Source organism: Mustela nigripes, chromosome 13 (genome assembly GCF_022355385.1).
Source record: "Mustela nigripes isolate SB6536 chromosome 13, MUSNIG.SB6536, whole genome shotgun sequence".
Lineage (NCBI taxonomy): Eukaryota > Metazoa > Chordata > Mammalia > Carnivora > Mustelidae > Mustela > Mustela nigripes.
In genome coordinates this window covers 57,327,568-57,342,805 of record NC_081569.1, presented here as the reverse complement: position 1 = coordinate 57,342,805, position 15,238 = coordinate 57,327,568, and the positions used below count along the sequence as shown (strand labels likewise).

Sequence of the window (15,238 nt, the reverse complement as noted above, 5' to 3'; positions counted from 1 at the left end):
AGAGCAGGTGGGGATAGGTAGTGGCAAGTAGCTATGAAAATGGACTGCTGACATGCCCTGCTGCAGAAAGCATAAATGATAGAGGACCCCAGGGCTACACTATGAACTTACCACCCCATTCTGGCCAAGGCCGTACTTCCTATGGGCTGCTTCTGACTAATGAATAATTAGGGCAGAAATACTCATGCCCTCTAACGGGCAACTTTGCTTTAAGGATTCTCCATATGCTTGACCAAAACTCATAGAATTGTACTAAAGACTGAGATTTTACTTCCTACACAGCCTCCTCCCTTCCCTCTTCCTTCAAAGGGCTAAGACTTATATAAATTTGATGATTCTCCCTGCCTCCTCTGGCTGCCTTCGGGTATTGGTCATAATCCCTCCTCCAGTATATCTTTTGCATGTGTAATCCTGCCTTGGCTACTGCTTCTTGCATGAAATGAACTAGCACATATGTGATCTCTAAGAAAACGGAAATGATTGAAGGGAGCCTCATGTTCACATTAATTTCTGAATGTATTCCATGTTCTGGATTGAAATGCAGGAAGTTAAAAGCCAAACAGAATACAGTTTGCTGAACTGCAGAGAAGATACTTGTGTTCTAGACCCATAAATTGGCTGGAATTTTCCAGTAAGTAACAAAAGAGGTAGAAATATGCAGAGTGGAGCCCCAGAATTTCACTTGAAATGCACACTACTGCTTGAGGGCAGGGCGGCATAGGTACACAGGGAGTCTTTTGTTTGTTTGTTTTCTAGAGAGAGAGAGATGGGAGTGGGGAGAGGCAGAGGAAGAAGAGAGAGGAAGCAGGCTCCACACTCAGTGACACTCCAGGACCATGAGATCATGACCTGAGACAAAATCAAGAGTCTGACACTTAACCTACTAAGCCACCCTCAGTAAGACCTAACAGAGAGTAGCTGCTACAGGATGACCGCTAATAGAGACACCAGAAATCATGTAAGGAGGGGAGACTCTGGAGTTATAACATATTCAAGACTTCCCAGAATGTGTTATCTATTCTCAATAGCCTCTCTATAATAAAAAGAGAGATGCAAAACACAGGACCCACCATCAAGCAAAAAGAGTGCACAGAAACATAACCCAATACAAGCCAGATACAGAAATTATCAAGACTTTAAAACAGCTATAACAAATATGACAAAGATGTTACACCGAAACATGATGAATACTCAGATGGGGACTCTCAGAACTGAAACAAAAATCTATGAAAGTGAAATAAATGGAAACACAAAAATACAAACATCTGAAATGAAAAACTTAATGAGCGAGTTTAGTGGGAGATTAGAGACAGCATGAGAAAATGTTAGTGAATTCGAATACAGTCCAGTAGAAATGACCAAACCTAAAGAATAAAGAGGAGAAAAAAAAAAAAAAAAAAAAGATGGGAGGAAAATAAAAAAACAGTGTCAGGGGCCAGTGTTAAAATAGCCAGTGTATGATACATGTCCTTGTCACCGGTGTTTCTTAGAAGAGGAAAGAAGAAAATGGGTCAGAAAAAGAGGTCAAGAGTGATGGCCAAAACTTCCCCAAACTTTGTGAAAAACATCAACCTGTGATCCAGAAAGCTTGTGAAACAACTCCTACACACAAAATAGACTGCTGGGAATTAAAGATAAGACACAGAATACTGAAGAAAGCCAGATTAAAAGGCTCATACTTATGGAGAAGTAACAGAAGAATCACAGCTGCCTTCTCATAAAAAGTAGGGAAGAAGAGAGGGAGGGTGAGAAAGAGAGAAATAAACACAATGAAACAACATCCGTAAAACGCTGGAACAAGAACAATAAATATTTTCCCATAGGTGCTCTATATCAAACAAAAGCGTCCTTCCAAAAGTTGGATGAAAAGAACATGTTACCAGCAGACCTGAATTATAAAGGATATTAAAGTACATATTTCAAAGATGGAATTGGGAGGGAGACAAACCATAAGTGACTCTTAATCTCACAAAACAAACTGAGGGTTGCTGGGGGGAGGGGGGTTGGGAGAAAGGGGTGGGATTATGGACATTGCAGAGGGTGTGTGCTTTGGTGAGTGCTGTGAAGTGTGTAAACCTGGTGATTCACAGACCTGTACCCTTGGGGATAAAAATATATGTTTATAAAAAATAAAAAATTTAAAAAAAATGAGGAACAAAAAAAAAAGTAGATTTAATCAAAATGTTCGTGTATTGAAAGAATTATTTGGAACTTAAAACACATTTCCAACAGAAATAACATTACCGATGGTAAGTAAATGGGCTTACAAACTAGTCCACAATTACATATTTGAAGGGAATTCTAGTTATTTTCAAGAATCTTGGAAATTTTTGGCATTTTATTCTCCTTTTGCTTCTAAGTGTGTGCTTTCCTTTTGCTTGATGCAGAAATGACATTAACAACTCTCAGCTTCTCAGGTATGACTGCAGTTGTTTTTTGGTTCACAAATGAGATAAGAAAGAGCTTTCCATACCAATTAAAAGAGAACAAATATCCAACATTATCAAAGTTTAGATTCAAATTTTAAAATATACAGATGGAAGGAGTAGAAAATAGTAGTGTTAAAAACCAGTCTGGCAAACAGGTAGACTTATGAGCCCAGAATAACTAGATTCATAGAAAATGAAGAGAAAGAACCTGAGAAAAGAAACTGCAGTTAGGAGCCAGTAAAATTTTCTGTAAGGTTCCAGATACTTATGGTCTCTACAGCAACTACTCAACTCAGTCACTGTAGTATGAAAGGGGCCATAGAAAAAATTAAATGAACAAGCTAGGCTATATTTCAAGAAAACTTATTTATGGACACTGAAATTTGAATTTTATGTAATTTTCATGTGTCACAAAATTATTATTCTTCTTTAGCTTTTTTTCAATCATTAAAAAATGTAAAAACCATTCCTCTTTTTTTAAACTTGAAGTTGTTGTTTTGGTGGTTTTTTTTTTTTTAAAGTTTAATTTATTTGTCTCAGAGAGAGAGAGAGAGACAGAGAGACAGAGACAGAGAGCATAAGAGCAAGCACAAACAGGGGGAGTGGCAAGTAGAGGGTAAAGCAGGCTCTCTGCTGAGAAAGGAGCCCGAGGTGGAATTCATCCCAGGACCCTGGGATCATGACGTGAGCCCAAGGCAGGTGGTTAAGAGATGGAGCCACGCAGGTGCCCCTATAAAAATCATTAACTCGTGGATCTTACAAAAACACATGGTAGGCTTGGGTATTCCCTGTGGATTATAGATTGTCAACCACTAGTCTAGGGGAGAGTGAGAAAGAAGGCAGGCAGATTATACTTGGTTTTAATAACTGGGGGGGGGGGGGGGCTATTCATGATTAAACCTAATAAAAAATGCAGCTCCTTTCTAACACAATACATTAATGAGTCCCAGCTGCAAAGAAACAGGCATGTTTCACTGTCCTTAACATTAAAAGAGCTTAGAAATATAATCACTGATCCTGAGCAAAAATCATTCTCCTAATGGTACGCTAATGAAAACTTTAAGTAGATAATTCATTCTACAGAATCTTAAAATTATAGCAGTAGATACATTATTCATTACCATTTTGTCCCTGAGTCGCTCTCCACGGATAAAAAAGTCAGCACAGCCATTCTCTTCCTGGTGAGGGACTTTGAAGACAGTGACGCAGCTCAGTCCACTCCCTCCAAGTGGTAGCCATCCACCACTCGAGTCATCCCGGGTCATCACCACAGCTCGCACTCGTGCATAACTATTACTAAAACAGATGCAAAGATTAGAAATTAGGTTTTCCATAAACAAGAAACAGCCAAGCTGTCAGTCTTATTTGAGAACTCAAAACCACATTAGTTAATGTGTGGTAACTAAAATGTTTCCTATTTCCATGACAATCCACAAAGTAACCTACTTGAAGAGAGGTAAAAAAACCACAAACTAACTAACTTAAAAGATCGACCTTTATCTTGAAGACTAACCTTACAATAAAAGACTGCAAATACTGTATTTCAATTCATCATTTGAGTAGTTGAAGCACATGTGATTGCCGTGGAACAAGTCATAAAGGACCCCAGAGACAAATATTGTCAATCTACAGACCACCATTAAACTTGTCTATTTATGTCCACCTGTTGCAATATAACCAGGACAAATTAATGCTATATTTTAGCACATTTCATTGTGATATCTCTAAGTTTCTAACATTTTTGGGTTATAAAAAAAAAGTGCTGAAACAAACACAGTACAGATACCACGTTTTTTATTTCCGCTATAAATCACACAAATCATATAAAGACAAATGTTCTTTTTCAAGAACTTATCAAGCAAACTCATCTATAGAAATTTTTCAGGCTCTCTTTTTAGCAGTCTCTAAAGAGACCACATTCTAGTTCTAGACAGAATCATTTCCCAATATTAACCACAACTGTTCTTTACATAAAATCTAAGAAATGTGTCATATAAACTAATATTCTAGATCATCCATATCTAAGCATTTTAGTTCCAAACTTTCAATATAATAATTAATAACTCCTTTCTAAAAGTAGCACACCTTGATAACTTCTTAAAAATTGTATTAAATAAAACTTAAACTTGTCTTGGTTACTATGACTATCAACTGAGATTCTATGTAACAGTTCTGTGCTACTTAGTGTCTTAACATGTTCCGAAGTGTTAGGCTGCCAGTTGTTATTTCTGTTGTCCTAGTGCTTGTCTGAAATCCCCCAGTTGGGTTTTTTTTCTCACTTTACATATTTATTTTGTTGAGGTATATTTTATATATAATATGTTGATCTTAAATATAAAATTCAACAAATTCTGACAAATGTACATATCTGCATAACCAACATGATCATCAAGATATGAAACATTTTCATAACTCCAGAAAATTCCTTTAAGCCTGCTTCCTATCCAACAAATAGGTAACCACTCTTGTGTTTCTAAACAAATAATTAGCTTGGACTGTTACCGGGTTTCAATACCCATGGAATCAAACAGAATGCCCATTTGTACCTTTTTTTTTTTTACTTATTTGACTCATTGTGCTGTTATATTAGAAGTTCACGCTTTTTTACTTGCTAAGTAGTACTCTCACTGAATAAATACATCACAAATCACTTATTCTTTCTTGTGTTGATGAGCAACTTGTATTGTTCTTAGTTGTTAGCTATTATGAATAAAGTTGTTATATAAATATTCCTGTACAAGCCCTTCTGTAGACATATTGCTTTCATTTCTCTTAATATGGAAAAATGGAATTGATGGTTTACAGGATAATATGTTTAACTATAAAAGAAATTAACAAACTGTTTTCCAGAGTGGTTTTATCATTACACATTCCCATCAGTAATATATGATAATTTCAGTTGCTGCATATCCTTGCTAAAATTTGGTGTTTCCAGTCTTTTAAATTTTACTCATTATACTGAATTACAGTGGCAACCCATTATGGTTTTAGTATCAATTTTCCTGATGACTCATGGCGTTGAACAACTTTTCATGTGGCAATGGGCCATTTATATGCCATCCTCTTTTTAAGTCTTTGGTCATGCTTTTATTATGCTTTTATTATTGATTTTTAGACATTCTTTATATATTCTTGGCCCAAGTCTTTTGTCAGAAAGCTGTATATATTTTTTTTAATTTTATTTATTTATTTGACAGAGAGAGATCACAAGTAGGCATAGAGGCAGGCAGAGAGAGAGAGGAGGAGGAAGCAGGCTCCCTGCTGAGCAGAGAGCCCGATGCGGGACTCGATCCCAGGACCCTGAGATCATGACCTGAGCCGAAGGCAGCGGCTTAACCCACTGAGCCACCCAGGCGCCCAGAAAGCTGTATACTTTTAAAGCATCACTGTGTTGTGGTTGAGTGAGGAGTTTAAAGTCATATTTTCACAAGTTGGATCCTGGCTCAGCAACTTACTAGATGTTACCTTTAATAATTGTAAACAATGCCTGACACATAATAAACAATATTTAAGCATGAATTATTATTATTACTAAAACAAAGAACTAAAATTGTAGGAATCATCCTGGTAATTCAAAGCAAGAAGGAACTGGGAAAAGATAAAATTTACACAGTCAACCATAATTCTCTATTATTGGTGTCAAACTAATTCTTTAAGGGAAGCACTATAACTCTTTAGCTTTACAGGTTACTGTTCTAATCTTTTTATTACTCAGTTACTCCGAGGCTCTGATTCTTATCTGGACCCCATTTTTATCAATCTTCACTTCAAAGAACTGGTCAGAAGAGGTATGAGTGCATAGCATATTAGTTGGTATAATGCATGTATCAAGTTGGAGTCTTCCTCTTAGGACAGGCTGGAACAAGTACCTCTACTATACACATGACATGTATACCAAGAAGTCAGGGAAGCGTGTTACAATGACAACCAGCTTGGAGGTAAAGAATCAATACTAGACAAAGGTCATTTGGTTAGTCAAGAATTTAACCTAAGGATACCCCAGAAGCACAGCATATAACTTGGACATACTAGGTTCAGCTTAAATGTTTGTGAACTGAACTCCTTCATTTAAAGGTCAATATCTGAAGTTCAAAGAAGTCACAAAGGTAGAACTTGGATTAAAACCAAAATTCAAGTTCCCAACAAGTACTTAAGTATTTATTTTACTGTAAGATCCTGACTCTTCTTTGTTCTCATCTAATGTTGTAGTAAACTGGGAAGTTTAAGAACTTTATCCTAGGTTCTACAAGACTTAGAAACCCCAAAGAGTAAAATAACCTGTATGTAGAAGATCAGGTACATTTTGACTTCAGAGTGTAAAAGTAGTTAAACTCTTTAGGGCATAAACTCTTATTTTTTCATTTTTGAATTTTATTAATTCTCATTTACAATTTGTGTAATGCTTCTCAGCATTTTATATTTTTTAAAAAATATAATAATATCCACAAATAACAGCATGAGAAAGTATATTAAAAACCCTAAGTAGTTATTTTAGGATGGTGAAGTTTAGCATTTTCCCTTAATTTCTGTTTCTTCAAGATAATTTTATAATTAATATTTACGAGATGAGTGATTTAAATATAGAACTTACATTTTAACTATGTCTTGGCTTTATTCAACATACTGTAAAAATTATAGAATGTCCTGTGTATGAACGCTTTTTCAAAAAAAGCATCCCTAACATAATTCTCTTTGTTAACCCAATTATTTTGTTTTCTATTTTATAAAGTGCCACCTAGAAGAGACATATTGTCCTCTCTAGAAAAATCAGATAAAACAAAGAACTCTTTAGGAGAAGAGTAATAAGGCTGCCTGATTCACTGTTCACTTTAATACAATAAAAGAAGTTTTCAGCTGATCAGTAATTTATATACTTTTTTAATCTCACTATACCAAATACGTCACTGTCTCACTTAATTATTCAAGCTGATCCTTCAAGCTTTAAACTATCCCAGAAGCTTATATAAGTAAATCTGTATTCCCCCTACCAGGGCCTTCATTAGTTTATAATTTAATAACTCAGCTTCCAACTTTAAGACCTAAGACTAGAATATGTACCATAAAATGTTTCAAGTTGTTCGATAAATGTGTGGGGTGGGGCTTTGGTGTTTGTTTTTAAAGACAGACCTTCCTTCCTGCCAAGGTTAATCTTCTCACCTGTGCCTTCAATTATTATAATCTCTTTACCTTCAAATGTCTTCTTTGCCCAAATGAAAGTAGTTAACTCTTATCTAAAACATGTGACCTCTCATCTAAAGACTAATGGCAGCTCTTACAAATTGTCATATCTGCCTTTCAGTATAATAAAATTTGTACTCGTAATCCCCTCTTTCTTTAGATAAAAGTAATTTTAGAGCAAGGAACCAAAGTGTATTGTTCTATTTAAAATAATAATAAACATTTTCCCCTCATCCTGTAAACAACAGAAGCCCATTTTAGTAAATGGGGAAAATAAAGAAAAATAATACTTGCCATGATACAATTAAAATCTTAAGAACTTGTTGGATTTTACTCTCTGTGTATCATATTTGTAATCTATCAGTCTATTAGTCTAAGACAACAGCTATTTATGATAACAATTTGTTGTTATTGCTAAGAATCCAACAATTTCCCTCTTGAGCTGCTTTAAATATTTAGTTGAAAGGCACTTGTTCTCAGTGATTTATTTTAAAAAGTCAAATTTGACAATAACTACTTCTATAATTTTCTGAAATAGTTCAAACTGAAGCTCTATTCTTCCCTGTGGTAGTGGACTACACAATAACCACTTTTCATCCTAGCTTTTATTCTAGTAAAATGAAGAGGCTCTTTTGTAAAACCTAGCTGGGTTTCATTTATCTTATTCAAAATCTAAATTGTATCTCAACTGATAGTCTCTGATCTCATCTGAACAACTGTATCAAATATATCCTTTCACCTATAGTCAGCAAGTACAGGTGAGAGGTAATGTTGGATTGGCCTTGGGTGAGAAGAACAGACCCAAGCGCGGGGTGCCTGGGTGGCTCAGTGGGTTAAGCCTCTGCCTTCGGCTCAGGTCCTGATCTCAGGGTCCTGGGATCCAGCCCCACATCAGGCTCTCTGCTCTGCGGGGAGCCTGCTTCCCCTTCCCCCTCTGCCTGCCTCTCTGCCTACTTGTGATGTCTGTGTCTCTCTGTCAAATAAATTAAAAAAAAAAAAAAAAAAAAAGGAATAGACCCAAGGGGAAAGAAATGATTTGGGTCTCTTTTGGTGGAAGAGCCAGGAGGACTTACTAATGGGATTAAGCATGTGTTCTAAATTATCTAAAATTCTTAGTCACCATGACGTTTATTTCCTAAAATTTTCAACTGGTACTTCGATAAAGTTAAAGGCAAAAGAAGAGGACCAACATGAAGATAAATTTTGCCTCTCTTATATTGTTCCACGTAGTTTCTTTTGAAATAGCAATACTGTATTACACATAATCCAGAATAACTCTAAAGCTGTACATTATTGTATTTTGTGGCAAATGCCTATTTTGGTTGCATTTTCAAATGTGCACATTGGTAAAACATTTCTTATCAAATCAGAGTACAGTTATAGAAAATTCTACAAGCCCCAATACTCTAATATGCAAAATGTCCTTGGCCTAAAAATGGCTGTCACTTTTAGTTTCTTTTCTCCCTTATACCATACTCTTGCTCCTCCGTTATTACCAAGCCTATTATATACATCTACCCAAACACTTTCTTGCTCTCTTCATTCTTTCTATATTATCTAATTTTCAACTGAGTTGTCCTTCTATTGATTTGCATAAAGTCTTTATATTAGCGATGCTAATCCTCTGCCAGTTATGTGAATTATAAGCATCTTCTGATCCGTGGCTGCTTTTATTTTTGTAAAGGCTTTCAAAGAACAGAGCTTTTCTTTCACCATGGTGAAATGTATTTCTTTTCCTTTATGATTTGTGCTGGGGACTTTCTATAAGATCTCATACAAACCTATTTTAAACCTTTTACATTCTATTAAGAGATAAAACTTCTTTTTCTTTTTCTTATATTTTGCTTATTTATTTGACAGAGATAGGGAGAGAGATCACAAGTAGGCAGAGAGTGAGCAGGGAGCCCCATGCAGGACTCCATCCTAGGACCCTGAGATCATGACCTGAGCTGAAGGCAGAGGCTTAACCCACTGAGCCACCCAGGCACCCCAAAACTTCTTTTTCTTTTAAAAATCATTTCAGCAAACAGAATTCTCTACTTTCTCTGAAAGTAAAAAAGTCCTTAATATCACCATGTCTGGCAGAACAAATACTCATGCACCTACTGAAATATACCCTATGATCACTCACCAGAAATTAAATCCAGTTTGGTCTTTGTTTCTTAGCCCTACATGATTCTGTTTCCCCTAGGCATGGCAATCAAGTCTGCTATACATACCGCTGGTGAATTAAGACCCATTTTCATTAACTTCTTTTTGTATTTAGGGTCCACTATGGTCCAGTATGGATTTATACCAGAAAACATCTCTATCCCATTCCAAAGCCTAACCCAACCTCTAAACCTTCTTACCCTTCCATGCTTTAACACTTCTAGGTTATCTTTTTCTTTTTATTTCATGAAATATTAAATATTACTTCAAACAGACCTCAATTATATTTTCACCAAAACACTGCCAAATTATTACAGTGATGTTGCCAATACACATCATTTACGCTCTTACCTAAGAAGTTCCCTAACTAAAGAGGATTTTTTGTGTGTGTTGTAAGCTCATCTTTATTTTTTTTATTAACAAAATAATTTGTTTCAGGGGTACAGGTCTGATTCATCAGTCCTATATAATACCCAATGCTCATTACAACACATACCCTCTCCAATCTCCATCACCCCGTTACCCCATTCCCCACCCACCTCCCCTTCAGCAACCTAAAGAGGATTTTTAATATAGATTTACAAAGCTTGGAAGTACAGACAATTTTATAACAAGGAGAGAGTGGTCAGAAATTACTTAGAAAGTCATAACAAAATTAAAATATATTTATATAGACAATTCTGATTATCACTACGTTACAGTACCACAACTATCTGTAATGGAAGCTAGGAAATACAGCCTGTATTTCCAGACAACCATGTGCCCATCTAAAAACTGGGAACACTATTACTAGTAAAATAGAAAAGATACCCGGGACTAATTAGCAGTCTCTGGCAAAAGGTAAAAGGAAAAAATTACAAATAAAAACTTAAGACCTTGGAACCAAACTGCTCTCAGAATGAAGTACAGAAGTATGCTGGGATAGGACCATTATTTAATGGCCAACAGGCAATGAGAAATGTATATATTTAGGAAACAGATTCAAGAAAAAACCAGAACTGTACAAGTCATTTCATTGTTTTGTACAGTAATGGTTCTTATTAAATTGGGGGCTCAGGGTAATCACTGATACTACTGAAATTGTGATTAAAGCTACAAACTATCTCCCCTGAAGAAAATACACGTTAGACTTAAAAAAAAAAATCACATTTGAATACAATTTTGGGGATTCACAGTCCTTGCAAATGAGTTACCTGAACACTGGCTAGGGCAGAGTTACATCATCCTCTCTTAAGCAAATCAAAAAAATTATTACATTTCCAAGGAAACAAAATATACTAATATCCAGAAAACAAAAATAAAACTAATAGAAGATCAATTAAAGAGGTTAAGGGAGGCAAACAAGGAGGTCAGAATCAGAGACTTGATGATGCTATACTGTTTGGCTTTGAAGATGCAAAAAGGGGTCATGAGCCAATGAATGCAGGCCTCTAGAAGTTGGAGAAGGCAAGGAAACGATTCCCTAAATCCTCCAAAAGGAGTGCAGTCCTATCACCACCTCGATTGCAGCCCAACAAGATCTAGTTGGATATCTGACCTCCAGACTACAATATAACAAAACTGTTATTTTTAAGCCACCAAGTCTGTAGTAATTTGTTATAGTAGCATCAGGAAAGATGAGGGTAAACTTTCCTGAGGATATGAAAGCAGTCCAGATACAGGAGGCAAAGGTAACTATTTTCTATTTCTAACTACAATAGTACCAAACAAAATTGCTAGAAATACTAAAACAAAACAAAACTTAGAATCCCTTAAGATTCAGTACAATAAGAATTTATATTTTTCCATAAGGAGATATTTACTGTGACAAAACATTCCATGTCCTCAACAGTATATTTAAGGTAAGTATTACCATCCAGGTATTAAATATTATTACAGAGAATGGGTAAAGAGAAAAAGGAAGCATTAAACAGAAGTAAATCAGAACGATATAGCATTTCACAGTATAAGTACTTATTTTCTCACCCATAAAAAATACAGATGGTATTCAGAAGATAACCACATTACTACCCATTCATCTATTCAATTATCCAGGGAACATTTATTTATATGCTTCATACTGAGACAAAATTTAGAAGTTATGGTCTCTTCCTAAAAGCTCATAATTTAGTGAGAAATATAAATAGTGGGATATGTTAACACAAAATGGGGAGTACAGGAGATGACTAAAATTACATTTGATGTGGGTTCTGAACAGCATTATATCAGATGGAAGAAAAGCTAAGAACACTCCATGGAGGGAGCATGACACAACGAGTACACCACATTTAAGGACAAATATCAAGTTAACTTACTGGATCTTACTGTATCAGGTCTTTCATACCATGGTCTAAGTTAGTACTCTATTTTAACACAATAAAGAGACCCACAAGATAAAAATCTATCAAGGGAGTAGAATACTTTGATTTGTGTTTTTAAAAATCTCTCCACGACCAAGTGCAGTAACAGAACTTTGACTGCATCAATGCTAATGAGACAGGTTATTTCAAAATTTTACAGATGGGGCGCCTGGGTTGCTCAGTGGGTTAAGCATGTGCTTTTGGCTCAGGTCATGATCCCAGGGTCCTGGGATCAAGCCCTATGTCGGGCTCTCTGCTCAGCAGGAAGCCTGCTTCTCTCTTTTCCTCTGCCTACTTGTGCTCTCTATCTGTCAAATAAATAAATAAAATCTTTTTTAAAAATTTTACAGATAAAGATATAAAAGAATGAGTTTGATTACAAAAGTAAAAGTCTTAAAATTACTCATTTTGTATTGGCAACTTTAAACTTGGAGCAAATATTATTTTCCACATAGTAATCGCCAAAGCATCACATGGCATTGTGTTTCACAGCAAGTCAGATTTCCTAGAATGCAAAGGCAGGTGCATCATTTAAAAGTTATAATCTTGGGCAAATTAAATTACTTTGCTCTCTGTACCAACATTTTCCTACTCTGTAAATGGGGATAATAACTATCTAACTGCAGTGTTTGAAAAGTGAATGAGGAAATGCAAGTAAAGTGCTTAATATTGTACCTGGCTCACAGTTTCGTACCCAATGATTTAATATATGAAGTTGATTTAATATATGAAGACATTATAATAGTAATTATAATTATAATGCCTTCATATGTTAAATGCTTCATATATTAAATCAAATTTATGATATTATAATATCTGCATTCTGAAATTATCTAAATTTATCTCATTCTATCTTTATGATGGCTTTGATAATAAACCCAGGGAACAGCTTTTTACTTTCAGTAAGAATTGTTAGCCACACCTAAGTATCAAGTATCAGTTCTCTAACTCTTCCACATACTGCTTACATGATGAAAACACTACTAACCAAGTCACAAGCATCTGGAAGTCTTCCAGAAGAAGGAGGAATAAAACTAAAATCTAAAAAGAATAAATAAAGAGGTAGTCACAAACTATCCCTTAAGAGTCAACAATTCTAGGTTCTGCTAGGCAGTATCATCAACCAACCAAAGTCTGGTTTAAAACTCTACAACTTTGTATGTCCCATGCCATCTGGCCCCACTACTGTTAATTCCCCAATTCCTTAATTACCAGCACTGATTACATGATTTCATTTTTGGAAGTACTCTTGGTCTATGTTAGAAAAGCTGAAGTATAAAAATATTCATTGTCAATAAGAGACTAGAACGTAGAAGACAGGGAACCAATATTAATATCAGAGTTTGTAATGAGATAAAAGCATCAGAATGAAATACAGTAGTTTCAAAATAATACCACAGTAGGAAAGGCCCAAGATCCAGAGGCAATTAAAAAATAAAGGGATAAATTCAACTATACGAAACATTCCTGTATAGCAAAAACACGATAAACAATACTGTAAAAAAGGAGTAACAAATTGATAAAAAGAATGCACAGCATATATCTATTAGTTTTCTATTGTTGCCATAATAAATTACTGAAAAGAGTGGCTTAAAACAACACAAATTTAAACAATTCTGTGCACTGGAAGTCCAAAGGGCTTCACTGGGCTACAGTTAAGGTGCAAGCAGTGTTGCACTCTTTTCAGGATAATACAGAAGAGAATACGTTTCTTTGTCTTTTCCAATTTCTAAAAGTCATCCACTTCCTTGGAATGTGGCCTTCTTCCATTCTGAAAGACAGGGACATTGCTTCCCTCTCACCCTTTTGTAGCCACATCTCTCTCTGACCAGAGTCGCACCGTCAGGAAAAGTTCTCCACTTCTAAGAATGCAATGCTGTGTAGCCAAGATAAATATGAAGAAACTCTTTATAGTGTCAAGTGAGCAGATCTCTAGGTTTTATTAGGTTTTGATTTTTTTTTAAGGTACATGAAATATGTCTAATATGCTATCATTTGTGGGGAAAACACACACATGCTCGTGCGCAAGCACACACACACACACACACAGGTACATGCATATGAATAGAATATACAACAGATTAACTTTCTTTAGCAAGAGAAAAAGAGAGGTACAAAAGTAATTTTCCTTTCATTAAGTGCTCTTATTTTTTTTTAATTTTTTACCATATGTATGTATTACCCTTTATTCAGAAATGTATTTACCAAACTCTTACACACACACACTTCTTGATGGGCTATGATCTCAAAATGGTACCTGTCTCTGTAACAAGAGCTAGCAGTTTTTGTACACTTGTCATTTATACTACAACAATGAATTTTAAGTGGAATGCAGATTGATTTTAACAGCCTTCTTGCCCTCCATAATGTTAAAACCTGCCCCATCCTGCACACTGAATCTCTCCCAAGAACCTGAAAGAACCAGTATCACCGTTCCCACCTATTTACTATGTGTAATTCTCCCTAATAACAGAGACTTGTTTAAATATAGCCTAGTATCTCAGCCCTCTCTACATTCCATAGAACATCCCACCAACTACATCATATGCACGTATTTCTTCTAAAGATAACCTGGCTCATTAAGGAAATAACAACGTGCCTGAAGAAAGTTGAATATTGTACGAAGTACAAATAATGAGTATTATAAAGACATACAACCAGAGAAGATGAAAGACAAGGGAGGGAATTTCTTAGTCTTCCTAAGTCTTACACCTCAGATCAAGCTTTTGAGGAGGGAAGGCCTGAGAAGGATTCCTGGGTGGTAGAAGAAAAATGATTTTTATCCTTTGAAAGCAGACATAGGTTTAGCAGAGAGGGATTCTTACAGAATCCAAAGTGAACATGGATTATCTCTAAATTATAATACATTATCTAGTTTTATTTCTTACTTCCCAGAAAGTCTCCCCTGATGCCTATCATGGCCTATCAGTTTCTCTTATACTGCTTCCATCATGTAAAGTGTGAGTAGAAGACTCAAAATAATTCATACTTGATAGTTAGCTGTGTTTAATAATTCCTCTATAAAACAAAAAGGGGACACTGATTTAGGTAAGATACATGATATCCTTGTGTGTACCACTATGTAATTACCTGATTAGTTCCTTTTTACCAGATTGGAAGGCATAGTAATCTATATCTCTT

General features: G+C 35.5%; 1 protein-coding gene across 1 annotated transcript in view; it reads right to left on the bottom strand.

Moving 5' to 3' along the window:
- SPRED1 (sprouty related EVH1 domain containing 1) overlaps positions 1-15,238 on the bottom strand; it is a 159,632-nt gene that overhangs the window by 94,193 nt on the left and 50,201 nt on the right. The window contains exon 2 of the mRNA XM_059372485.1: positions 3,551-3,725. Within this exon, the coding sequence (XP_059228468.1) occupies positions 3,551-3,725 (175 nt within the window). The remainder of the gene's footprint in view (positions 1-3,550; positions 3,726-15,238) is intronic.